The sequence below is a fragment of the Symphodus melops genome (genome assembly GCF_947650265.1).
Source record: "Symphodus melops genome assembly, chromosome: 16".
Classification (NCBI taxonomy): domain Eukaryota; kingdom Metazoa; phylum Chordata; class Actinopteri; order Labriformes; family Labridae; genus Symphodus; species Symphodus melops.
Genome location: NC_136706.1, coordinates 19,868,991 through 19,896,935, shown reverse-complemented (window position 1 = coordinate 19,896,935; position 27,945 = coordinate 19,868,991). Strand labels below are relative to the sequence as shown.

The following is a 27,945-nucleotide window of genomic DNA, read 5'->3' as shown; positions in this document are numbered from 1 at the left end:
TATGTTTTAATAAGACATATACAACATTTTAAGGAAACACTAAGGAAACAGATTCATGTCAAATAATTCATAATTTTACATGATGTGAGACTTCAGTGTCTTCTGGTGATCAAGCTTCATTAGTAAAGAGGTAACATCAGATTTTCAGAAAGGTCCACACAGTCCAAGCAGAACAGCCTGATAGTGTCCATCTGTTTCATTCTGTGAAACAGAGAAAAAGATTTCATCAGCAGAAATTCTCGGACACAATAAAGTCATGAGGGGGAAAAACACAACAGTAAACATCAGGGAAAATGTAAATACTTATTAGTTCATATTCTTTACCACTATGGAGTCCTGAAGGCGAACTCCATACATCGCTCTGTACTCCTCCACGATCTTTTTCAGGTCCACCTCAGAGCGGCTCACCAGCACCCGGATGAGAGTTTGCTCACATGTGCCGTGACGCTGTGAGAACAGAACAGAAGATGATTGACTGCCAACACCACAACACCACCTTCAAATTGAGTCAGCTGCAGTGCAGGCGTTCACAAAGAACCTCACGTTGTTTGCACAGTTTTTGCATTTGATTTCAACGTAATCAATTGCATTAGCCTGAAAAAACTACCAAAGAGACACCTAATAGAAAGATTATGAAATGTTAATTAAGACATCCAGCACCCTGTTTCTCACAGAGTGAGCAGGAAACAAAGATCTTTATTCCCTCTAAAATGATGTTACCTTGTTGAAGTTACCTTACTCCTTCCAAAAAGAAGTCAACTTTATAAGCAAACAAAACATGTGTTGTGGGTAAGTGTTTTGTTTTATACAATCATACACACACACACACACACACACGCCCCCCTTACAGGGTGAGATGGAGTATTTATACTCACATCCATAGCCTTATGGAGCTTCTCAGCGAAGAAAGCCGGTGTGTTCCAGGCACATTTCACTGAACAACAAAGAGACACAAACAGTGACATGAATATTAATATCCTGATACATGTCTAAATAAATAAACAGAATTAAAAACTAAAATGATTAAAATGTTTTACTTTTACACATCCTGCTGCAGAGTGATAGTTTAATCCTTTTAATTTAAGCAAAGGGGATTCAAAATCCAAACTGTGGACAAGTTGCCTTTGGCTCTCCTGAGACTCAAAAAAAAAAAAAAAACTACAGCGCCTGAAAAACTGATTCTGCAGGTTTGAGCTGTGACTCAGTCAGAGGGAGAACATCTGGGACAACTGCAGTTTTTTTTAACCCTTTACACCTTACAGTGGTAGAGTTGCACTTTAAAGTCTGCAAAATGTTCCTCTCAAAAACGATTTAAAAAGGTTTCACAATGAGCATTATGACAAAAAAATAAGTTTATTAGGATGAATTATCATTATGAAGAATCTGATAAACAACCAAAACTGAGTCCATGCAGATCTCATCAATCACAGCAGAAAATCAGTTGAGAAAAAGATTTGAAGGTTGTTGTTTTTTTGTACTTGTAAGCGAACGCCATAACCCTTTAATGTGGGACCGAATCTGCTCAAGTTGGGAAAATAAATGCTGAAATGATCTCACCAATGTCCAGCAGACATTCTTCAATATCCCCGCTCAGCTCCATGTCCAGCGCCTTAGGTAATGTTATGTCACTGCCCAAGGCATATTTCTGGAATGCTAGTAGGTGAACAGAAAATAACATGTATGGTTATGGTTAATGCAATTATACCAGAGGTGCATGCATTCAATACTAATACCTCAACAAGCTGTGGAATTAAAAAAAAAAACAGTCTTGATCTGGTTTAAGGTCGTCTTTAGACACATGGTTCATACTATAAGAAGTATAAATAAGAGCTTGTTTTTAGTCATTCCATTTAAAGCTGCATTTTTTGTTGAGTCAATGTAATTGATGTAGCTTTGAGCAACAGTGGCAATATGTATCAAGAAAGTTGTCCAGATGTTTTTAATTTCCCCATAAAGAAGCCATCAACTCCCCTCATGAGAGTTAGACTCTCTTCATTGTGGCTCAGCTCCTGGGTGTGTTCCTCTGTTCCCCAGTATACCTGCAGGTGTGGTTCCACCTGTTTTTCCAGGTGTTGGTGTTTGAAAGGAAGGTTTTGTGCTGCTTCAGCCTCTGATGAGTCAAACTCAGAAGCTTAAAGGGATTACAAACGCTTCAGACACTCACTCTTAGAGAGATGCTTTGGGTTCCGAGAGGTCAGGATGTTGATGAAGGTGGAAACATTGATTCCTTCAGGATGCTCAGCTGCCTCAAACAGAGTCTGCAGGTACAAAGCAATGACACAGCATCACCAGTTAATATGATTCTCTTCTTAGGATAAAGCTGCTGACACATCAGTGAGTCACACTGCTGAACAAAGAAATAATGTACCAACTTTACAATGCCAACAGGAATGGCACATCATGGCACAGATGGCAGAACATGACGGTTTGGCCAACAGATCTACAATATTTATATTTTGACCATTCACAAAAACTGCTTCTTGGTCAAGTTATTCAGACTTTTTGTTGCAACTTAACTCTAAGCAAATACAGTTTATTTTTTTATTCCACACAACGAGTAAATCAGATTACAGTCGCTGTGCAATGCTCTGGACAGACGCTGCAATGTAAAGTATCTGCATGGTGTGGCCAAGTCGTTCAGCCTCTGGGCATCAGAGGTGGTAACAGATGCTTAACATAAGAGAGCTGGTGGCAATGTGTAACACTGGAGCCAGCAGGGCCCAATTGCATTGTGTTTGTGTGTGTGCATGTTTGCATGCGTGTGTGTGTATGGAAAGCTCCTGATGTGTGTGCACATGTCCTGCCTTTAATGCTTCCTCACACTGAAATGCAATTCCTCCCATGAGCAACGATTTCATCCCTTCATTAGGAACCAATCAGATAACGACTCCCACAGGAAGGACATAAAAATTGAAGGACAACAGACTTTTTCCTTGATAAGTTTTCCCTCACTGATTTACCGCTGCATCCTTATGGACCAAATCTTCATCGACCTCATCGCTCTCGTCTTTTTCAGCCTTCAACATGGCCAGAAGGGCTTCGGTGAAGTCACCACTGGTCTCATCTTTAATGAGTTCCTCCAACTCAACTCCATACACTGAGGGGACAAAAAAGAATTAGCCCAAACAGACTTTGCAACATAGCAGAAATAACTCAGAGTCTGGCTCCAGTGGTTGGAATTAGCAGAATTTCAGTCTTCATAACCATGTTATTAGAACTGCTGTGCCTACATTAGGCAACGCTGTTTCATAAAATGTGAAGTCCCTCTAAAGTTCACCAACACTGAGTTAGTCCACACCTTCTTTGTAGACCCTCTTAATCTCCTCGAGTTCTTCATTTGTTCTTGTTGCCAGGATCTCCACCAGCACGTCTTCATCGGTGCCCAGACCCTGTTAGAAAAGAGCATGTGTTTGTCGTGGCAAGTCTAAATTAATCAATCAGTGATATGCTGGGTTGACATCATATTGAGTAAAGAGGAAGAAGACGTGTCTTCAAGAGGGGGACTTTCAGTCAAGGTTCAGGATCATCCCCAGTACACCCTAAACATTTCCCATTCAATGAGAGAGCATTGCAGGCTCATACTGAAGTTTCCCAAATAAATGAAGGCCTTGAGTGTGTCACTTTTCACAAATTCCTCTCTCTCATTCTCTCTGAAGATAAAGATTCTCTCGAAACTCGTAGAATATTCTAACAGTCTGATTGAGAAAACAAAGAAGTATAGTAAAGTGACCTCATCATATCATTCCTTCTTGAAAGCACCTGATCCCAAAGACACTGCTAATGTAGTGAACTCATTTGCGAGAGAAAAACAACACTGATCGTCATGGACTGACCTCCACAGAGTCCAGTGATCCACTAGTCTGTAGTGGGTCACATGGACAGGGAAACAAATAGAGACAGCCTAAATATGAAGAGGAGCTCTGGGACATGCTGAAAGAAGCCTGGTCATCCTGCTCATATATACAAGCATTACATAAGAACACCTGCTGGCTTACGACTTTTTCCACAGCATGATATAAGATTATCATGAGTGACTTTTGGAAGCATCTCCACTGATATTTTGCAGATGGTGTTGATATTTACCTTGGTGGACTGCCTGATCTCGTAGGCATCAAAGTGAGCAGGCGTCATGAGAAGAGCCAGGGTGACATCCTCTAAGTCACGCCTGAGAGCCGACTCCAGAGCTTCGTCCAGCTTCTAAAACACACAAGGAGCAGCCACATAACCAGGGGGATTCATTACATCTTCACAACACGGATCAGCTGAAAGAAAAACTTTATTTAAGTTTCACATTAGAATGGACATGGAGAACAAAAAGAGGAGAGTCCTGAGTTTGTCGACCGGCCACATACCAGACTGAGCAAGGTTTTAGTCAGCAAAACTTCTGGAGTTCGTTTTAGTTTGTCTGATAATCAACGTATAAGAGGAAATATGCAAAATGATGTACTGTATATAAGCGTTCAAAATAAATTAGTACACAGTCCTAAAACAAGAACTGTTGACAATCAAGAAAACATGTACAGTAAAAAATAAACTTAAGACAAAGACAAAGCACGGCCATCTTTGTCTTAGTTTTAAATATTGATTCAAGTCACACAATTGCCATTAATTGTGTTTTAAATCGTTAAAAGGCCTTTATACTCAGAGGACCTTTTGTCAAATATACAAAACACCAATAACTTTACAGACATTTATCTTTGTCTGTTTTTTTTTTTTTTTGTTGGACACACTCACATCTCCAGAAGAAGCTTCGTAAACCACTTTGATCTTCTGCCTCTGCTTGTTGTTTCTCTTCACCAGGACTGAAACGATCACATCCTCATCCACGTCTGAAAGGGACACATTTTAATTTGACTTTGCTCGCCACATCCACAGAAAATACAAAAACCAAAACACTTGTTTTGTGTGCAGAGATACTGTAGGGAGAAAATGCCTCAGATCAACAATGAAACAATTAAAACCAAAGGAGCAGTTTTCAGTTTCATATGTCATTCAGAGAGGAGACATGAACCTAAAAGTTGTCACTATTTCACATTAGGCCCCTTACTGTGATCTTCAATGGCATGCTGAAGAACAGACGCATCATTGCTGGCACTGAAGTTTGGATACTCGGCGACTGTTCCGTAATACTTGGGTTTGGCCTTTCCCTTTATCTAAAAAACAACAGGTAAAAAAAAAGTTATTTTAACCAAATGTGCTGCAAACCCAAAAACAACAGCTGTCATTTAGTTACTTAAATCATTAAATCACAGAAAAACAAAACAAACAAAACTCCTGAGTGTCTAAGAGAGGTCTTTCATTTCGTTTCTTTCAGTTGTAAGACAGAGGTTTAATATTTGGCATTCAAATTCAAAAGGTGTCACATAACACACTGTAAGGACTCGTGGGCCACACCCCGCCCTGAGCCACTACACTGTTTACAAAAACAATGATTTCACCTCCACACTAATCATAAAAGACATTTCATAGCAACAACGAACATATTAAACTATAATTTCTACAACATATAAAAATGTTGGAAAACAGGGAATCATATAAAGAATAGAAATGTAACCAAACAGCTGCTGGGTTATCTGACTCTTACTCTGACAGTTTCTCCATCGATGTCTCGGTCACGGATGATGCCTTTAAAGAATCTCTTGAACGCAGTCATGTTGAATTGGCTTTCAAGTAAAAAAAAGAGACTAAACTTACTCTGTTGGAGGAAAATATTGAAGAATTAGATAAAGTATTGAAGATGATTGTTGTATGTTTTCTTGCTCATATTAAAAAGCTCACCTGTACACCTGCAGATAGTCGTCACACTCCAGTCTGCAGTTCTCAGGAGTCACTTTTTAACTCCCTCTGCTGTGTGTCTCCACCCATCAATGTGCAGGTGATTTCACAGGCTTACACCGGCCACCTCTCGAAGACAACATTCCTGTTAGGTGAGTCATTCCTAGCGTTCGGTGACATTTGAGTCCCCATGACATATTATGGTGTATTTTGTTTAAAACTGGGTCAATACTCTTTTTGAAACGTTTTTCTTCAAGTATAAATCTTACTCTACCATAGAAAAAAAGGATATATCCTCAGAATTGATTGTTTTAAATTAAATGTTCTCATGTTAGTGAAGGGCAGGTTAAAATGCCATGTCCCCAGTCATGTTTACGCAACTAAAATTGCATAAATATGGCATAAATATAAAAAAAAATTGAGATTTCTTTTTATTGGTATATAGTCTTTTTTTAAATGTTGCTCATCATATAATAGTTTTTGTCATTTATATAATTTTAATGCATAAAATCATTAAAAGACACTGTGTCCCTGAATTGACTGTCCACCCTGTTACTCTGGTGAGAGTCCCTTTGGACGAGCCCCCTAAATGTTCCCATGGTAACAGAACTCTTAGGCTATGCTCTCAAGAAGTGATACATTTTTGGAGGGAAACATCAACAAGAAGCCCAGTGAGTATCACTCTTTTATCAACCTTTTTTTCAATGTTTTAGAATTGTTTATAGATGTGGTAAAGCATAACATGTCCACTCTGTTACCCTTATATTTAGTGGAAAACAGTATTTTTTTGTGGTATTGAAAATATTGCTGATAAATATGTACAAAATACTCCTTAATGGTCGTTTTGTATTAGGTTGTTTTCCTTCATAGGGGTAGAAATGGCTAGGTTTAGGATAAAATGTCCCCCCTGTTACCGTCCACCCTGTTACTGTTATGATCAGTAACAGGGTGGACACGGTGAATGAATTTGTGTTTACAGCATGTTTTGACATTTGTTGTGTATTATGTATTATCTATTATAATCATTATTTAAAAATCAATTATTTAAATCAGTATACATGTATTTGTTAGAAAAATGGCACCAATGTCTGCTGCGGAAAAGCAGCAGCGTTACAGGGCACGTTGTGATGCAGACCCTGTGAAAAGGTTAAATTACCTCAAAACAGAGAGGGAGAAATGGAGAAGGGACAGGGAGGAAGGAAGGAAAAAGAAAATATCAGAACAAATGCCTTATCAAGGAGCCACTACCTCTGAATAAGAGGTCATTCAAGCTTGAGAAGAAACTATGGAGTTTCTTAGAAAAGAATCTTGGGATCTGGTTAGGAAAATAGTTTGCGTTTCCTCAAACATCTGTTGGTTAGTAACAGTAATTTTTTTTCCTATGTTGTTTAATGGGTAGGGTGTAAATATGAAGTTTGAGGTGGAAAGGTTCCTGTTTTGGTCAGGCGGTGGGGTAGATGAATTGTATTTCTTTAATAATAGGAACTTATTTGGTAATTTTGTTTATTTGTTAAGATCCCCAGTAGCTTCTGTGTTAAACAGTAGCTACTCTTCCTGGGGTCTCCATATTTTCATTGACAATATTTCATTAAATGGTGCATGTGTGTGTGTGTGTCCACCCTGTTACCCATGTGTTTTTGGGATATTAATAAAATAAAATACAACAATATGATGTTTATCTTTGTGGTTATTTGCAGGGAATAAATTGGTGAAATACAATCAATTAAAACATTTTTCAAATTCCATCAAACTTCCTTTTATTTCTAAAAGACATATGTAAGAATTACGTTTTACGTCAAGCTATAACAGCTTTTTCAAGATAAAGCTTGTTCAAGAAGAAAAATGTTACAATGCTTTTCCAGTGTAAAGAAAGGGACATTTGAGCTTTAAGAAAATGTAATTAAGAATATGACAGGGTTTTCAAAACAATACGTAATAGAGATGATAATGTCTGGTAACAGGGTGGACATTTGACCTCTGTCACACGGAAAGAATCTATCTAAAATTAATAGATTATAATATCCTGAGCTGGACTAATATCATTTTCTGATAGTTTATAAAGCCCTCCTTCAGATCAAATGTTGAAATCATGAACATTTTGACATTTTTTTTTGAAAAGGTATCGAGCTGAAATGGCACCGAATAGCAGGAATGACTCAGGTGACAGTCAGAGGATCGGGCTCTTGTGACAGGTTGGGTGACTCCTGAGTTGTGTAAGAGCTTCAAAAGAACGTATCATTCACGCAGACACGCAGGGAACAAGACAGTGGTCACAGGCGTTCATTTTTTAAAGTAAGCACTTTTTGCATAGTTAAATTTAACCTGATGTTCAGCATTTTTCTTTAGAGCTGATACTTGCTGGGGGAGTCCTCTGTGTGAAATCTGATGAATGTCCTCCAGTGATTTTGCTTGGGGGCGATAAATAAATTCTTTAAACGGCAACAATCAGATTGAGGAGTTAGAATGAAACAAGTTCCCTCTCCTGCTCAAGGTGAGCAGCTTATGAGCATGAACACACACACACACACACACACACACACACACACACACACACACACACACACACACACACACACACACACACACACACACAAAACTTGCTTAAACTTTAAGCAGACACTTTGCATTGTGGGTATTTCCAGCAACAAGTCAGATAAATATGGAGAAGATACCCCAGAATCTGCTTGAAATAGATTTTGTTCTTTTTTTGTTAAACTGGCTTTTGTCACAATGATTTGGTTTATGGAGCACACTGATAAATACGTTAGGCACAGTTTAAAAGACAAAAACAGATTTAAGCAGCAGATGCTTAAATCATATAAAAATCTTGTGCAGCACTGTGCTTTAAACATCACAGATGATGTTTAAAGCAAATATCTTGATTGAAAAGTAATATAATTAAAAGCATGAATTGGACTCACTTTAATCACACAGACACATGGAGTTAACTACACTGATCAAAAACATTCTGAGTTCAATAATGCCCCCCGACAAGAGCAAAAAACAAACTTGATATCAGGGGGCGTGGCTAAAGTACAGGTTCTGTGCACACCATCAACATGATGACTTAGCAGAGGTCGAGTGTGTCCGTCTCCAAGTTTGTAATTTTGAACAATTCCAATTAAAGGTAAAGGAAATTTGTTTTAGGTCACTCCAACCGCCGCCCCCCCCCTTTCAGCAAATTAGTATAGATGGGTAATCATGTCTCCTTCAGCTCACCATTTATGTTTCCAAATCTCTTATTATCACAACCTCATTTATCCAGGATTATATTGAGAATAACATTTTTGAAGTATAATGTTTTCATAGGTAATAAAACAACAGAGAAATAAGTTTGCCTTCCCATTTGCTGAAGAAGTAAACTAACATGTGACTTTTCTTATTCAACCTTCAACCAGTGCACAATGATGCAGGTTGGGGCATTGATGCACAAGCTTCTCTATTGACATCTTGAGGCTACATCCCCGTCTTTGTTATAGACTATGCATGCACACGTAAACTTGCCAAGTTTCTCCTTCCTGGAGAAATAACTGTCGGACTGACGGACCAACAAAAGAAGCCCGCAGCTTAACTCAGCAGATGAGAATAAAAAGATGTCGACTTCGATACAACCAAGGTGTATTTAAAGCAATATAAAGTTTATTTCAAAGTCAGACTCATACCGTGAATTACAAAGTGAACGTAAGAAGAAAACAAAAAAGAGCACATCCGTCTTATTTTTACTGCACCGTGTTGTTGAACAGGAAGGTACAACTCCTAAATCTTTCTATTACAAAAACTGCCTTCAGCGGACTTTTCATACTTGCTGATTTCAGTAAATAAGAGAACATTTAATGTAATAGGATCTCAACACCTGCTGTGAAATGAAAGGAGATTTCTGTGTCTGTTATCTCGGCGGGGGCCCTCTCCCTCTCCCACGGCCTCGGCCCGGTCCAGCCCCAGGACCAGGACCAGGTCCAGGTCCTCTCGGTCCGGGGGGCTGCCTCACAGGTCCTCGAGCGTTGGGGTTGGGGGATGCCAGAGCCACATCTTTCTGCAGGTTCACACCTTTACCTGCTGATCCCGGCTTGGTTTTTGTTGGCTTTGCTTCTGGCTCTGGTGTCTTTGCTGTTTGGAGAGTGGTGGATTAGCTTTCTATGATGACACGTTAACCCGTCCAAGAAAACTGATCAATCATTGAAATACAGAAAAAAAAATGTACACTTCATGTTGTGTCACACTGGGGAAAGTTGTGGATTTATAATAGATAAAACATGTCATTGCAATCATTTCATAATATTACGCTCTGTATTATGTCCATGTTAATTGAATTGGACAACCAATCAGGCGTTTACTAACCAGGCTCAGGGGGAGCAGGAGGTGCCAGAGACCGGTTCGGCAGCAGGTCTTCCAGGTCTTTCATGACCTGGTTGGTGCTGTCTGCGTTGTTCCTGCGGTTTTTCTCTTCGTCTCGAGCCTGGACAGACGGACCAGGAAAGAGGCGGATGAGATGAAGTAAGAACGAGAAGACAGCGGAGAAAGAGTGGAGGGGTTGTCTTAAGAGTTAAATGTGTTAAAGACACTTCAAGAAGGTGATTAAAGGATTTGACGGTTGTATGGTTTTGTTTTTGTTACCAAAATACTTAGAAAAAAGCTAAAATAACAATTTTCAAGTCTCTATCAACGCTGTCTGATCTCCAAGCTGTCAGTAACACTTCAGCCCACGCCTTTCACTCGTGTTGAAGACATACAAGAAATAATCTGGTGGGACTATTTTTAGTGGCTGAATAATTTAATGTATTACTTCAATGAGCTCAGGTGAAAATTTACAACAGAAGAAGGCTTTGTGTGAATGTGTATGATTGAGTGTGTGTGTGTGTGTGTGTGTGTGTGTGTGTGTGTGTGAGTGTGTGCATGACTTTACTGATCTGCAGCCTTTCAGACTTTGCATGTGACCTCTTAGATAAATCTACTGAGGACTTTTAAAACCCCCATTGGATCCAATCCACAAAGAGCTCAGACAGATTTTCTGCTTTGGTAGCTGAATTCTCACTGACAGTTAACTGCAATAACGAAGGATTTTGTAGTTTTCCCAATGAAAAAATAACCTCAAATAAGTTTTTATTGGCTTCATAATAATATTATCTGAATCATTTTGGACAGAAACATATTAGGCACACGAGGACACACAGAGGAAATCCAAAACATAATTGCCCTTCAGGCCTTTAGATCAGCAAGTCATGCAATCTGGCGCCCTCTGCAGACTTACCAATGACATGTCACAGTTTGTCCTACTGATGCTTTACAATGAGGGAAGACTTTTGGATTCAGCCTTAATCTCAGTCATACAGCAGCATGTTCTAATGCAAACATGCTGCTGTTCACTGTAGGTTAATGTTTACTGCGTTAGCCTTATTGGTTTTGCATTTTTTTGTGCAAATATTCAGCACAATAGGCACGGCACAATGTAGAGCTGAGAGGTTCATTTAGCTTTATGTTTGTTTTTTTGCCAAACAAGTCTCTCAGTCCTGCAGACTTTTATCTCTATTTTAGCATCTTTCTTCAGTATATGATGAAAGTAAAGTTAACACCAATCTTACCATCTGCATCTTCTTCTTCAGCTCCATGTTGGAGGTTTTATACGCCTCAGACACTGAGTTCAGATAGTAGATGGCAAGTCTGGAGAGGAGGAGAAAAGGACTTGTGGTTTTTCAAAAGCAACAAAGTTTTGCATATTTTTTAGACTCAAACTCTACCACAACAACGAGCACTGTGATTATACACTTGCATGTGAGGCTTTGCAAGCGGGTGCATTCATTGGCAAATATGGCAGCGATTGTGTATGAATCTCCTCCACACGTACACCATGAGCAGCACAGCCGGTATGATGAGGCCTGGGTTGGCAGCGTAGCTAAACAGCGTCCCCAAGAAAGCCGGCAGGTCCAGATCGATCGTCTCCATGATGACATCAAACATCTTCACCTTCCCACTGCAAACATCAGCAGGGTCAGTTTGTCTTTGTTTAAATTGTGCTTCTTACACTTTAAGGTTTATGTCCGTTTGTTACCTGAAGGGTCCACAGTCAAACGAAGGCGGCAGCGTCATGATGGTATAGACCACAGGTAACAGACTGAGGAAGAGGATGAGGAGCAGCAGACCCATGTAGAAGTTGTTGGACTTGGAGGCCTTGAAGACTCTCTCGTGGGGGACGTTTGTGGCCATGACAGCCCAGCACTGATAGTACATGGAGCTGAGGAGGCGGAGCAGGTTGATGCCAACCAGACCCGGAGCATAAAATGCACCCATCCTGAAACACAACACGACATCATGCAGTGTGGTCACATGTTGAGAAACAGGCCACAACATATGGAAACATTCCTTCTGACATGCTTCCTTTGGCCACACCCACCTTCAACATTTAAACTCATATCACACATTTCACAAACAAAGCTCGTACCAGATCATCCCTTGGTTGAAGACCAATCCAAGTACATTTCCACTGATGTCAAACTCTCCATATGACGGCTGAAAGTAAACAGACAAAATGATTACTCACTTAAAGTCACAGTTCAAACTTTCTTATATAAATGTAAACTAAGTCACGGAGGCATCAGATAGAGAACTGGGAATCACCTGCAAGTAAGAAAACGTACACCAGTGGCTGATAGAAGTTTTGTAAAAATGTGACATATTGTTTGACATATTTTGACTTATTGTCCAAATATGCAAACAAATTGATGATGCTGAAGTGAAAGCGCAAGGTACCAATAAGGTAAATGTACTGAATCTGGTAATTCTCCATAAAATGGCTTTATGTAGAGAAACAGCTGATCAGGTTGTTGGTTGTGGAACGGTAAATGTTGAGCCACTCCTCTTCACAGTTTCTGGATATTGGCATGAACTGGAACACAATGTTGTAAAAGTCGATCCATCCCAAACGAGCTCGGCAGGTGACGTCCTCTGAGTGTGCAAGGGCCTCAGGATCTGATCACCGTCTCTCTGCGCTTTCAAAATGCCATCAATGAAATGTACCTGTGTTGGTTGTCCATAGAATATGTCTGTGCATACCAGGTAAAAAGCCTGCCTTTACTTCTACTCGTCAAAATGTTGGTTTGAAAAAGGTTTGAATCGGCGTCGGGACACTTTTGTCTCACGACGCAGACAGAAATAGAGGAGCCGAACAACGTTCATTAAAATGACTGTGAAAATGTAAACAGAGTCACACGATGCTTCGGACACACTCACAAATCCAGCTTCCAGGTCCCAACACCAGCAGTAGTTGAGGAAGCGAACGATAACCGCTCGGGCAAAGTCGCCGATCAGGATGGTCAGGTAGGTCACCTGGATGTCTGACACCGTCAGCTTCACAAACTCCTACAACAACAACAACAACAACAACACAAACAAACAAAGAAGACATTGTTTTTTCTTTTTTTTTACCAGTTTTCACTTAATCAGCTTTTTTAATTGCTTTTAAATTTCTAATTAATGAAGGAGACCCAAGAGAAAAAATGATCGAATCCTTGCCAAGAGTTTCATTTTATTTTTTTTACAGAAGATTACGCAGATTTCTAACAATTCAAAACTTCTGCTATCTTTTGTGATCTGCTGGTTGAAGTGTGACTTTGAGGCCGCAAAGGAAAATTAAGGTTAAAGTGTCAGAGATTACACATATATAGAGATTGTGTTCATGATGATGAATACAAGTTTGTCGACTCTATCCACTGTTCTCCTCTCTCTCCAATAAAGCTCAAAAATAAATCTAAAAAAAATGTCTTAAGAAAACTGAAATGTATGTTTTGAAAATTAGTAAATGAAATTATTTGAAATGTGAAACATTCTAGTGTACATACTGAAAAAAAAAGAAGTTAGTATTGTATTCATTACTATGCCAACAGCAGTCTCCCAGCATGGTCCTCTGATGACGTCAGCGGGGTGCATGGGCGGCGGGGTTACCAATGTGTCGTTGATCATAACCGAGAAGTTGGCGTAATATTCCTTCATGGCCCAGATGGAGGCATTCTTGATGGACTGTTCTTCTTCCAGCTGCGGGTCACAAACACGAGAATCAGTCACATGTGAAAGATGGAGCCACAAAAGGACGCTGTGAGCCTTAAACATGTTGTTTTTTAAGACTGCAGAGCTGAATGGTTAAGCGTGTTGGTTTGCTTCACACCCCTAGTGGCTTAAACCTTCAAAACATGAAGTGCAGCTAAAAAACTTTTTGACAACTTGGGGTCACAAAATTGGAACACTTTAAATGTAGTTGATATCCTGTGCAGACACTTAATTTAAAGCTCTTACTAAGGACTAAATTCACTGACTGTGAATAAAAAGGTCAATTAATGAGATTGCAGAATTACATTACAACCTGCAGTCCTAGCTAACGGCCAGCAGGGGGAGACTCCACTAGTCGGAAAAAGATCTGATATAGATCTAAAGACTCAGTAGTGTACTGACTTGGCGAACACATTAACTTACCGAATCATCAGTTCTTTTTTTAGATGAATTCAGATGTAATGAGTCAGGCAAACACTCGGGCAGCGTTTATGAGGCGTTAAGAAGATCAATGTTGAGCCAGCATTGTCTGAAGGGCATCATTCAAAAGCTTCTGTTGAGACCGTGTCATCCTTAGAAACCTCTCAGCATGTCATATAAACTACTTCCATACCTTTGTATTGACCTCGTCGAACAGGGCGAACAGGAAGGTGTACAGGTTTCCCAGGAAGAGGGCGAAGATGCGTCCGAGCTGCCACTTGAGGGCGATTCGAGGATGGTAGTCCTCCAGCTCAGCGAAGGTCTCAAACAGAGGAGGACAGACCAGACCCAGCAGAGACATGATGAGCTCCAGCTGTACAGGAGTCCAGATTAAAATAACTTTTAAAATACATTTTCCTTTCAAGAAACATTAAATCCCTAATTAGTGACAAAGACAATCTAACAATATGGTTGTCATTACCTCGTTCTTCTCGTACCAGCTGAGGTCGTCCCTGTTGGCGAACTCTTGAGACCTCTTCACCACAAAATAGATGAGGTATCCACTGCCACCGAGGCTGCAGGTGATGAGGACGTTAGCCAGGACTCGCAGGAACCTCCGCAGGTGGATGTTTTCATCCTTCTGGTTCTCCTGCTCGTCCACGATGGACTCCTGTTCTCGCCAATAAGGGTTTGAGTTTGATTTCATCTGTCATTGACTGAAACATTCATGTTTTTGTTGCCATGTTTACCTTGAAGCTGGTGGTGATGGAGGCGTACTTGTTGTCTGCAGTCTCTGCGTTTCCTATGAGGTAATCCCAGCTGGTAAACATCTTCCATGCAAATGTGAACTCTCCCTCATCTCCGTCTCCACCACCCACATCAGCGTTCTTCGCCATTCTGAAGAACGAAACAGACTTTGCCTTTCTTTATGTGCAGAAAACTTTATTTTCATCACTGACTATATTTTCTATCAATTTTGAAATATAAATGATTATTTCATCTTCAGATTTCCATTTTCTGTTGTCACATTTTTGGATTAAAACTGAATCAGATCAATGTAACAACGCCCTTTTTTTCTCTTAATTCAAACAATCCAAAGTGGTACTTCAGTCCACATGAAGCCCCTTCATTGGACCACTGCTGCAGACTCACGTGCGAATAACCACCATCAGGCTGTAGCCGAAGGAGCCGATCCCGACCATGAGGTAGGACAGAGGCAGCCTGAACTTCAGCAGGCCGATGGTCCTCTGGCTGTTGTAATAACCGTAGAAAAGGACGGAATATTTGCAATATCCCTGCGAATAAACGAGCTGTCATCACTTTCTTTTTTATCACACATGAAGTGAGTTTCTTTAGACACCACACGGAAACTGATCACTGCTTCGTGATCTAAAACCCAAAGAGTCCTGAAGTCCTGATTTTCACCCTCTTCATGTTGTTATTGATAGTTTTAACAATGTCAATGATACAAATTAGGTTAAATTAAAAGAATGAAATCTTGGGAGAGCCGATAGCCTAGCGGGATATTGTGCACCCTAAAGTGTCTTTGGGTATTTAGAAAAGCGCTTTATAAAATGAATGTATCATTGTTATTATTATGATTATTATTATCATTATGTGAGGAGGCTAGAGTCCTCGTTTTAGAAACTGTCTTGGCCAGGTCTCCCTTGGAAAAGAGGTTTTTAATCTCAATGGGACCAACCTGGTTAAATAAAGGTTAAATAAAAAAAATCTAACAAAGGTAAAAAGGCCCCAAAAAGTCTGAAATCTTAAAAAAAAAAATGTATTGCATTTAAAGAAAAAGTGATTCTTTTTGAAAGAATTCCAATTAAACTGCGTGATTACAGTTCATCTAAATCAATTACCAATACAGAATTTATTTATATTCACCGTATGTTATGTGATCTGCTTTTATTTATTTTGCCACATTTTGTAGTCAACCTGTATTGTAAATGTTCGGCTTCAGCAAGCATCCTTTTTAAGGTGCACTCTAAAGTCATATACTGTACATACTTTGTGCAATGATCCGTCAAATTCTCATTGTTTCTTTTATTGCAGAAAGTTGTTCTTTTAACGAGGGATCACCTGCGAGCGAGGGTGTTAACTCGAGCTGCACTCACGTCACTCTTGACATGCATCACTATCCAAAATCACCTGACAACATCTGAACATCTATTTAAGCTGCAAGAGCTTCCACTCTCTCCCTCTGCTCTTCAACTGTCAGCTCAGATCTGCACCGTCCCAGCATCCAGCTGTAGGCTCTGACTGGGGGGTTTAAGATCATCTAGTCTCTCCTCAAAGTTCTGCATGTAAAATAAAACTGCGAGAGCGACGAGGTCGGAGCCCGGACACAAAACACAAACTACCTTCTGCTGTTGCAATAATCACTTAAACATGATGCAAACTAAGCTTTGTGACAGAAAAACACCAAATGACCAAGACAGATTCTTTGAATTTGTATGCATACTTACTACTAACATATTTAAAGCAATGAGGTTTGGGAGTGATCTTTAACATTTCCCATAGACTCACATTGAAGTCCATGAGCACCGAGTAGTCCTGAGCCGTGTCCTGCTCTGCTCTGGGTACGGTCTTCCTGGGAATTGACCCGTATGGAAGACCCATCAGAACCTGGAAATGATTTAGAAAACATTGAGATAAACTGTCTTTAGATAATTAAAGGCCACACTGATATATATTTCAATGTCTTGATATATAGTTTTTGAAGTTCAGTGCCATTAGATTTTTTGACAGCTTTATAATTCAGAAGCATCATTTCACCTCAGGCATAACCACGAGTCCAAAAGTGAAACCAAACAGGACCAGGTTCATGCCGTACATCCAGCGCAGAAAGATAAAGTAAGAAGCCACAGATGATCCAAAGTGACCTGGAGACATACAGAGGATGTTTTTAAAAAACAACTCTGTGTCCACTTGGAGGAGCTGTTTGACTGTGCTGCACACACACACACACACACACACACAAACCTACTTTCCACCTCTTTGATCTTCCTCTCCCAGGGGATACAGGCCGTTCGGAAGTTTTCAAAATCCCTCTGGAACTTGATCCATTTCTGATATTTAAAAAAAAGTGAATCACAGGGGGCATACGCACGTGGACAAACAAAATACAAGACAGACGGTTTGAGTTCTGATCCTAACCTTTGTCATCATCACTTTGTAAGCGTACCACTTTCTGCCTTTTCCTTTGCCCAGAGCTCCTTCAAACTTATCCACAAACTCCTGAGCTTCTCTGTTAAAGAACAAGACTTCCTGTCAGACAACAGAGCTGCACTGAGGTTTATCCACACTGCTTTACAGCTGGAATCACATCATACAGACAGCAGTCTTAGCAAAGACAAACATCAACTTCATGTCAAAGCTCCTGTATGTGTGATGGATGTTCTGTAACATGATATCTCATTGTGCGTTTCAGTCCAAAGGTATCACTCTCTGTGGTGTGAGCTGTTTTCTGCTGGGTGCTGTTGATCATCTTTAAGTTTTCAGACCTTTTTAAACCTGTATTATATTTTATTATACACCTATTATACGTCATATTTCCCTAATATCAAATCTTGAAATATTGTAATTCTGTGTTTGGCTAAAGAATTCTTTTCTAAAAAAAGAAACGGATATACGAGGTTACTTTAAGTGGGTGAGCCGCCTCTTCATCCTCCATGGCTTGTTTCTGATGGTGGCGATCAGTTTCTTCTTCTCCTCCACCTCCTCCATCAGCGCGGCCATCTCGCCCTCTGACATGGACTCCTCCTCTTCGTCAGAGTTTGTGTTTGAATCTGAGGAACTGGGGGAGGAAGGGAAGATGGAGACAGATTAGATGATGGATACCTCATCCAACTTGAATTTCCCTCGGGATCTATCTAATAAAGTATCTATCTATCTATCTATCTATCTATCTATCTATCTATCTATCTATCTATCTATCTATCTATCTATCAGAGCGAATGTGATCAAAATCTCCCCCAAACCTAATTGGTTGATATTCTGCTATAAACCATAAATATTAAACATCAGATGAGGACAATCGCATGAAGGCGCTGTTGTTTGTCATATTCACTTTCCAACTGAAAGTGGGATGCAAATATTTGTTATTTAGCATAAAACAAGCTGAGGCTCTTGGAAATGTCATACACATATTTTTCAAAAAAAGTCAACTTGTTCTGCCAAAATATTAAATGAATAATTTCATTAATTCCATTTTCATGCTGCACGGACTAAATCTTTCCATTTAGTGGAGTAAGCTGGCTTGTTTGTAGGGCCATTCAAAGAAAAAAAAAAAGATATCTTGAAGTCTGGAAATAAGGTTGCCTTGATTTATCTGTCCTCCAAAGGTTGAATACACTTGAGTCACAATGATTTTTATAGAAAGGCTTTAAGTTCAGCAGATTTGTAACAAGTCGTGGTGTTTTATGAGCTCTGCGACCTCCAGTTAGCAGGGGATCATTTTTAAGTAACACTTTTATTAGTTTGGTATCTGACTCCTTATTGGTCATTAACTTCTTAATAGTCTACCTGTCATCCTTCTTCTTCTTCTTCTTCTTGTCCTTGTCATTGTCCTTGTCTTTCCCCTTGTCTTTCCCTTTGTCCTTTCCTTTGGCGTCCCCCTTCTTACCCTTACTGTCCTCCTCCTCCTTCCCTCCTTTCTTTCCTCCTCCTTTCTTTCCCCTCTTTCCCTTCCCCGCGTCGCTGTCCTCCTCATCACTGTCCTGGGCTTTTCCTTTTCCTCCTCGCTTCTTATTGGCCGCTGCTCCTCGTTTCTTCTTGGGAGCGTCATCGTCGCTGTCATCATCATCATCGCCACCGCCACGTTTCTTTGTTGGCTTTTTGTTATTTGCTCCCCTGCGTCTCTTTGGAGCGTCCTCTTCGTCCTCCTCCTCTTCATCGTCATCATCGCTGGCTGCTTTTTTACCCCGTCCTCTTGCCCTTGCGCCTCCTCTGCCTGCTGCCTGCCTTCTGTTTGGTCTCCTCTGCGTGGCACCGTCTATATCAAGATGAGATTTAACACACAAAACATTTTGTAGTTGACATTTTGTTTACTCGATTAAATTCAGAAGTAAAATTATTATTATAATCAATAACTTAGAAAGTCTGTTATTATTCACTCACCATCACTGTCAGTGAAGTCCCCGTCCACCTCTATCCCAACTGAGGAAGAACAAACAGAAAAACAACACAAACACAATCAGCTCCACAGACAGACAGACAGACAGACAGACAGACAGATCGCCCTCCTGTATGAATTAATTTAATCGAAGATTTTAAGAAACTCTACTCTACAAACATCAACATTTTACCCAAACAATTACAAATTAGACCTTTACCAAGAAAATGTGCACAACCTGTGCAGGAATAAGAATTGAAATTCTATGTTCAATTTCAAAAAAGTGTCCCATTCATTTATACAAGTAAACCATATTCTAGCTAACTAGCAGATTTGCTTGTCGCATCATAGACATGTCTATGTATGGTCAGCATAGCCAACCTTGTTAGCGGCTCAACTCTCTGCCAATGCTAAAGATCCAGACTATTATGAGGACACATTGTTTTGTTCTTATTGAGGATACTGATGAATTAAACCTGCTTCAACTAAGCACAGAGAACTTTGATATAACAAAAGCACAATGATGAAGTCTAATGGCGTTGATTAACAAATTAGATCAGCATTACACATTTAATACAGTCAGTTTACACAAACTCCAGGTAACGTTTGGTTTTGTGAAAGAAAATAGTTGTATTTAAAGTAATCTTTAGTCAACCTTCAGGAGACTTTGTGTTTGCTTCTAAAGGGGAACTAGAGTTTGCAATTAGCTCACAACACCAGCAGCAAAGAGCGAGCATGGAGACAATCAACTTTATCCAAAAGAAAAGTTCTTCATTAGGACTCACTATGTCCAGTTAGCAGGTGTTATCAGGCACACTGGTGTGCACACACATTATCTGTTAATACATCATTTAAGACTAGCTTTTGTCAGGTTGAATAATGAACTAGAAGGAAACACATTATGACATTTGCTGGCAAAAAAAAATGGTTTGATTTTGTTGTGGCTATTCATTACAGTGAACTTAGAAATGTGACTCCAGGGATGGTCATGTTAAAAATGAAATGTTTCTATTATTATATGGAATACTGTGACATTTAGTAGACAGATGAATCACCATTTTGTATTACTCCTTAACATTGTCGGGCCAGACGCATGAATAAGATAACAAACAAATTGGGAATCTGCTGCAAAGAAAAGCTGAGACAGTGACAGCTTCACATCATGTAAAGCTTTTTAGTTAAAAGTCCATGAGGGAGGGTCCATGTTGAGTCCATAGTTTAAAGTCTTAAAGAAGTCATGGTGATGAGATTTATTTTCTCTAATATTTTTTTTTAATTGAGATGATAAACATTGTTTAATTTAATGCTTCATTGATAATCCTATTGTGTACTTTGCATACCATTGCATTGTTTGATATGATGCACTCTGCCTTTAAGGTTGTCCATGGTTACGGTTGGGGGAAGAAAAGTGAGGTATCATTTCGCTTTATTTGTTCGGTTCGGTTATTTGTCCTGCTATGTGGACAGACAAGAAGTATTAGTCACAGGTGTCCCCGTGTTCTTGCTTACCCACACGACAAGATCAATTTAATTAAGTATGTGTAGTTTTATAGTTTTATAATGGCAAGACAACCAACCTCACACGAGAAGCTCTGTATGAATATCTTGACTTTATGGTCATACAAACATTAAAGTAGCTTTCATGTCATAACAAAAAATATTCCTGAGAAGTGATTAATACAGAAGAAAGAATGCAAGTATTCTCTAATTTGAACCCGGCTGGATTATGTATTAATACTGTATAATTTCAATCATTAATTTCATCCTAATTTCAAAGTAGATTAAACTCTCAGTCCTCTCGTCTTTGACCCACCTTCATCCAAAGTAGATGCGTCAATTTTCCTGGGCATCTTGAAAAACGATAAAAGCGTCTGTCCTCTGTGTCCTCTGGAGCGTTCGCCCAGTCTAACCCCTGAGTGTGTTGGCCCTCCTCTGCCTAGGCTCCCCGCCAGCACCCAACTCAGGTATCTGATGGGGCCGTCACTATGACGACTGCTGCATGTGACCTGCTCTCAACGGGTTCTCTTGGATAGGTGAAGTAAATTCTGACGAGCGAAGGGGATCGACTTTGGATTATCAAGCAGAGAGGCTGCTTTTTTATTCTTCAGCTAGGACACTTGCATTACTACATGAAGGTGTAGATATACAGCTGACAGGGTCACCAGGGTTTCATATTAATCTTGGAAATAAGAAAGAAAAACAATCTGTACAGCCTGATATAACCAAGTCAGACTTCTTGGTCCTGTTTTTTTTTTTTTTTCTTTTCTAAAAAGGCAAAGAGAGCCACATCATTATGACGCTTGGGAACACTCTCACTCCTCTTGCAACTGGAAACCCCACACACCGACGTAGACAGGTGCCCTAAAGATTTAATGAAGGTTTAGGTTTCTCTATGCAAGACTCATGAGTCATTTAGTAAACACCCCTAGATGACCTTGAAGGTGAAGTATTACTTGTTTGAACCTTTCAATAGAATGATAGCCGACGTACAGTCAGCCAGCTGGCAGCAGACACTGGCAGCACCTGTTTTTTTGTTAACCCGAAAAGAGAAACAACCTCGTAGCCTCATTAATGAAGAAGAGCTCATTTTTCACCTCCAAAATGATTCCATTACACGGGTAGTCAGTTCCCACAGGTGAGAAGCAGTTCACACCCTTTAAGACTTTTGCTCATGTCGAAGTGAATGTGCTTGAGATGACTCTTTGCACAGGTGATCCATACAGTATGTTCAAAGGGCATACATGAGGCTGCAGAATATGTGTAGATTTGTATTATGGTGAGCTCAAGCTGACACAACACAGACCTAGCTAAATATTAAAGATGGGAGGACATTAAACAGAATATTGTACAGTGTTGATACTTTTTGGTGGCACGCTTTTAAAAAGTGTTCTTAGGAGATAAAACAAAATCTCTTGAGATTTGACTGACGTTTAGACATGAGTCCATATCACTGAGACTCAGTGGGAAGATTATCACCCAAAAATGTTTCAGTTTTAACTTTTAATTCATGGTTTCACATGTCAGTATAGCAAAAGTACCAACATGCCATGATTCTGTTTATCTGGATGGAAAAAGGCTCAACAAGGAATCATTAATCATTCAGCACTGAAAGAGGGAAACATCCTCTGTCCACAAGAGAAAAGAAAGCTGTGTGTATACGTGTGTGGGTGTAATTTTAATGTAAGATTGATTGTAAAACGGGGAACTTGTGAAAGCTGTGCCCAGTCGCTATGGTTTGAGAGAATCAAAATGACTTAGAGTAGGGGAGTCAAACTCCAGTCCTGGAGGGCCGGCTTCCTCAGACTGTTAGATGTCACCCTGCTCGGACGCAGCTGAATCCAATGAGTGACTCGTGATCAGGCTTCTGCAGAGCTTGATGGCAGCACATTGGTTTAAAGCAGGTGTGTTAGAGCAGGGAGACGTCTAAAAGTCTGAGGAAGCCGGCTCTCCAGGACTGGAGTTTGACACCTGTGACTGCAACATCTTTCAGTCTGCAGGTGTCTCAGGTGTAAACAAGATAAAAGCTGTTCTGACTGACTGAAGCTAGTGTGGCTTTTTTCTATTATCCCAGCTGTCTTTATATTAGCATTGTACTACAAATATAAGTCCCATCATTTTAGATGAACATGTTACAAAAACTAAAAAGACAGCAGGAAATCTCCATTTTCCTACCAAACCTGGACATATTTTCTGGTTTTGACTGGATTTCTAAACACCTGTTTTCAAAGGTAATACATGATTCTAGATTCAGATTTCATGCACAATCACCATGAAAGTTGCACAATCCAGGAGCAATTAATAATGAATGTATCAGGGCCAGTTTTCTGCACATGAATGGTCACCAAACTCAGTCTTAAAGAGAGAGTATGTGGCATTTGATTGTATGACAACAAAAACCTCTCAAATACAATATATTAAAAAAATGTAGATTTTATTGTCCAAGAGGCCGAGTATAATCTCTTATTAGTTTGCCTTTAAAATATAAATATGTTAGGTTTCTATTTATTAATTTGTCTTTTTAATTCTGCTGACAGTCACAATACTTTTTTTTTTACCTTCTCAAGTTTCCTTGTTTTACACAAATTTCCCCACACTGATCTTTAACAGTTCTGCCATCACTATGCCTGCTCTATGTTCAACAGCATATCATGCGTTTAGTGTTCCCCCTAGTGGCTACACATTGAAACTGCACACATATCTTAGAAACTATAGACAAGTATTAAGATATAAACCCAGAGAAATTAAAGCAGCACTGTGTGCAATTTAGCAGATTAAAGACTTACAAAGAGCACATGTTCATTTTTTGGAGAATAAATTCACAACTTAACTTTGTTGTACTGTATAGAAATAAAATGTAGTTTTCTAAAACAACTACCAGTTTTCTACATTCACAAACCTCATTTTATTCAGCTTCAAATTCTGGTTTACATTCTGGGAAATTCAGTTTTTGTGTAGCTGTTTTTGAACATCCAAGCTGAAAAAGACATTTTTTGTTCTACATCCATTTTTTATTATCATCCTTTTTTGGAAACTTGGAAGTGTTGCATGGGCCTATAATTACATTTGTCCCTCTTCGACTTTTTGGGGACATTTTACTGAAACAACCTGTAGTTGTGACCGAGTACTCTGATTGGACAAGAGGCCATCCAGGAGTACTGATATTATGAACATCAGTGAACTCTTCTCATTGGTACGACGCTCCTCAGGCCAGCTGTTCAGAAGTAGTAACTTTCCGTGACAGCAGATCCGAACTTAACTCGCTGCATGACTCGTTAAATTGATTAATACATACATACACATGTTCTGTGTTAACCATGGTTAGTGTTTCCTGCACAGAGATCGTAAGAAGCATTTCCTCTCCTCCTCAGTGAAGCGGGCCACAGAAGTGTCAATGACACTGTGTACTGTTTGTGCTGATATGAGCACCCTCTGCACGTGTATATGACACCACACAGTCCACACAGTGAGACAGATCAGCGGGTGTCAGAACGTGACCTGACGCCAGGCTGACTGCAGCAGCTCAAGTTCCGTCTGCAGAGACATGAATCACACAGACACACATAAGCCTGGAAATATCAACTATTCTACGGAACAGATTTATCTTTTTTTTTTTTTTTAACCACAGTGATCGGCTTTTAATGTTTTCCAACGCTGTGGAAATTATTTGTTTAAATGTATGGTGTGTTTGTTTTGAAGTATTTGTAAGAGATTTACACAGAACTTCAGTTTATGTGTTATGATGTTCATTAGGGCTGCCTTTTTCATGAGGAGCTGAGAATGTTTTGTAGTGTATGACCTGCAGGATGAGGAAGTGTTGGTATGGTGAGGTGATGCTTTATATGAGGGTACATAAGAAGAAATGAGGTTAAGAGGGAAAAGATTTAAAAGGCAAAACAAAGCCAACATCCTTTTAAACACCAATGCATCAAGCTGCGAGGATGAAGACTGCAATCGCCTGATAACTTCTCTCCTAATCCCTTCCCTCCTCTGAATCCCTCCTTCAGAGATTTAGAAAAACCTCCATTTGGCAAATCTGAATCTCAGATCTTCCCATGATCTCCTGAGAATGTCTTTAAGTTGCCGTGAAGTCGCAGCAAGTGTTTGAATCATTTGAACAAAAGTTTAGACCTGAGTCATCTGTAAGGAAGCATCAGACCCAACGATGACAAAAACATTAGTTTGTCATTTTATGACTTCTGAAGTCTCGGCCCCTGGCTTCCTGTTTTAAAGGACAACATGTAAATAAACAGCATTTAGCACAGGACAGGGTTCACAGTGACAAACATGTTTTCTTTTCTTTTACCACGGACCCTTTGAGTGAAGAACTCTTTATAATTGTTCAGTTTGCATAATATGCTAGATGCATCTCTGCATTGACAAATGTATCTGGAGACACAAACATCCCCTTCTGTTTACAGTGACAGACGATGAAAGGTCATGAACTCGTGGTCATATATTTGTGAACATAATTTATTTACATCATACAATTATTTCTGTTTTATTGGAGGATTATGCGCACTGCAGTATATAAATAAAGATGTTTGTACAAACTTGCATAACTAAAGGGTAAAAAACAAAACAAACTGATTAAGCAGCCGGACTGAAAATTATTAATAACCTACGACCACATGTCTCACTAAGTCACCGCGGCAACACAACCAATTAGCCTCACACAATATCTCAGACACACACGCGCGCACACACTTGTGTTTGATGCAACAGTCCAACACTTCCAAACTTGTGAATTTGTCACCTCACATTAAAAACATAGGAAAACATTCAACAGTGAAGTAAAAGATAAAAATATTAGTGGAGCTAAACCCTTCCAAAGGCAAAAAGAATACAAGTTTGAGCTACTTGTCATACAACGACACACGGCATACACGCACCACCTTCTGCAAAACAACATAAAACAAATGTTACCAAAAAGAAGAAAAAAAAAAAAAAAACAGTCACTGGCGACGTGCACCGTCTTGTTTTTTCAGTGGATGGGTTTTTAAGACTGACAATGCAGGAGACACACGAGCCTGCAGGCCAGATCCACGGCACAGAGCGAGTCACAGCATTCAGCTGGGGATCAACAAGAGGACCAAACAAGTCAAGGGTCAAACTGGGCTGTGATTCTTGTGCCGCACAAACAGCGAGGAGGAAGGATTGTGAGCCGGTGAGATAAAGAAAAAGCTAGCGAGAAATTCTCTTCTTCAAAGTGTCTTTTCTGATTGGAGGAACGAACGGCGTGGATCAGATTGCAGCGGCACAGAGAAAGCTTCTCAGGGCGATAAAAACTTACCAGGTTGTTAAGTGTGACCAAAAAAAGAAAAAAAACGGAGGGTTAGACAGTGGCCACTCAAGAAAAAGGAAAACATTTTTTGCTACTCAAGCCAGCAGAGAGCAAGCACGGCTGACACAGCCCAATCAGCCAACAGCAGTAACAGTCAGAGTCCAAACAGGCCCAAGTGTGGGAGCTCCTTCCAGGCAGAGTTCAAGTGACCTCCGGACGATCACACAACAGCATCTTATCTGAAAGGATAACTGACTCTTTGTTTTTTTTTGTCCTCGGTCACATCTCCAGTTCTCACATACATATTGTGTTTCTTCAATGCAACCTTTCACATATTTTTAGAACTTGCACACAAACAAGAATAAAAGCTGAAACTATGAAACTGAACTCTCATGCACAGGGGGAAAGTCCTGAAACAATCACGGGAAAAAGAAAAAAGAAAAAAAAAAATCCATAAAAAGGAAGAAAGTCGGCCTCAAGTCCATTTGTGTAAATCAGATTCTTCCCAGTGTTCAAAGTCATATTCTCTGGATCTTGTCAGCAACGACCACAGGGTTCTCTTTGCGGATTTTGTCAGCAGCTTCGGCTTTGTAGTCGTAAGGACAGTTGTGTTTGTCAGAGTAACGGTGAATTCCACAGAATATATTCCCACAGCGGCAGTCAAAACCTGAAATGCCACAGCAAAGGACAAAGTGAGTCAAAGCAATAAGAAGTCCCTTATTACATGACTTTTCTGCAAAGGATTGTGATGGATGAGGATTAACAGCTTTTGCACCTTGTATCTGCATTTTTCTGTGGACCTTACAAAAGCAAAGCTTGTTGTGTAATAGCTCAGGTTTGACCCACTTGTGTTGTACCGTGAGTCAGAACCAATTCATCTACAACATCTCATCTTTCAACAATACAAACGACCAGTAAATAACTACTCAAGATGGATTTGAACTTTTAAAAAAAAGGAGAACAAGTCGGTGGCGGTTTGTGACATTTCTTTGATGATAGTACGACAGTTAGCTGACTCATTCCTTACCTGTAAGGCCAACTTTTTTGCGGCACATAAAACAGCGATTCTTCTTGGGTTTTGGGGGCTCGGGGGCTTTGGACTCTTCACTGCCAGCAGTGGAGGGATGCGAGGAAGAGGATGAGGGCTGAACCATCACTGGAGACACACAAGAAATACACTTAAATGACAGTATGAATCTCACACACACTTCTGTGTATCCCTAGAGTATATAAATATATATTGTGATTCGGCACAAAGAAAATCGAGTTCATTTGATATAAACCCGACAGCAGTGTCTGTTTTAGAAATAGCTCTTAAATCAAATCAAGGACACTCGTATGAAGGAGTGTTCCTTCTCAACTTCAAACATTCATTTAACACCATTACACACTTCCAAGATCAATATCAGGGCGAATCAATCTTTGTCAACATTAATGCAGACACAACTTTATTCCGTTAAGCTCAGTGTGAGAACATTTTAATTCTTCTCTGGTGTATTTAACAAAATGACGATGCGTCACAACTTTGTTCATTTTAACTCGGTGGATGTCCTCTGATCAACATGGAGCTCCATAGTAGGTACTTACCCGGCTCATTGAGCTCTACTGTGCCTACTGATGCTCCTGTCCCCTCAGAAGACAGACTCATCTCAGTCATTTGTTGTGTTACAGAAATCGCTGTTGACCCCCCACTGCAAAAGATAGATGGGAAAACTGTTTAAAATGGCTGAACATATGAGTAATTCAATCAATTCAATGGTTACCACAAATCCCATTCTTTGTATCTGATGAAAAGGCGTTATTGAAGAGATGT

At 39.8% G+C, this 27,945-nt stretch overlaps 3 protein-coding genes across 4 annotated transcripts in view; all 3 read right to left on the bottom strand.

Annotated features, from left to right (window-relative positions):
* Positions 1 to 84: 84 nt before the first annotated feature.
* LOC306837088 (annexin A1-like) lies at positions 85 to 5,862 on the bottom strand. Its single transcript, XM_079364569.1, has 12 exons — positions 5,779 to 5,862; positions 5,585 to 5,695; positions 5,048 to 5,153; positions 4,735 to 4,829; positions 4,084 to 4,197; positions 3,299 to 3,389; positions 2,961 to 3,097; positions 2,165 to 2,258; positions 1,558 to 1,653; positions 876 to 934; positions 325 to 447; positions 85 to 201 (listed from the first exon to the last, which is right to left on the bottom strand). The coding sequence occupies exons 2-12, from the start codon at positions 5,651 to 5,653 to the stop codon at positions 145 to 147; spliced, it is 1,041 nt and encodes a 346-aa protein (XP_079220695.1). The 5' UTR covers positions 5,654 to 5,695; positions 5,779 to 5,862; the 3' UTR covers positions 85 to 144.
* A 3,530-nt stretch (positions 5,863 to 9,392) lies between these two features.
* On the bottom strand, positions 9,393 to 21,358 carry tmc2a (transmembrane channel-like 2a). The gene is made up of 20 exons (XM_079364725.1): positions 21,165 to 21,358; positions 19,357 to 19,395; positions 18,763 to 19,231; positions 17,879 to 18,034; positions 17,395 to 17,485; positions 17,225 to 17,306; positions 17,014 to 17,120; positions 16,765 to 16,863; positions 15,385 to 15,527; positions 14,982 to 15,129; positions 14,714 to 14,902; positions 14,426 to 14,605; positions 13,642 to 13,800; positions 13,000 to 13,128; positions 12,212 to 12,279; positions 11,822 to 12,061; positions 11,618 to 11,743; positions 11,355 to 11,433; positions 10,114 to 10,231; positions 9,393 to 9,882 (listed from the first exon to the last, which is right to left on the bottom strand). Exons 1-20 carry the CDS (start codon positions 21,199 to 21,201, stop codon positions 9,662 to 9,664), a joined length of 2,880 nt encoding a protein of 959 aa, XP_079220851.1. The 5' UTR covers positions 21,202 to 21,358; the 3' UTR covers positions 9,393 to 9,661.
* A 3,945-nt stretch (positions 21,359 to 25,303) lies between these two features.
* Positions 25,304 to 27,945, bottom strand: part of LOC306837177 (AN1-type zinc finger protein 5-like) — a 36,083-nt gene continuing 33,441 nt past the window's right edge. For both annotated transcript variants that reach the window (XM_079364731.1, XM_079364732.1), the window contains 3 exons: positions 27,720 to 27,823; positions 27,160 to 27,288; positions 25,304 to 26,799 (listed from right to left, as the gene is read on the bottom strand). In XM_079364731.1, coding sequence (XP_079220857.1) covers positions 26,651 to 26,799; positions 27,160 to 27,288; positions 27,720 to 27,823 — 382 coding nt within the window. In that variant the 3' untranslated portion in view covers positions 25,304 to 26,650. The remainder of the gene's footprint in view (positions 26,800 to 27,159; positions 27,289 to 27,719; positions 27,824 to 27,945) is intronic.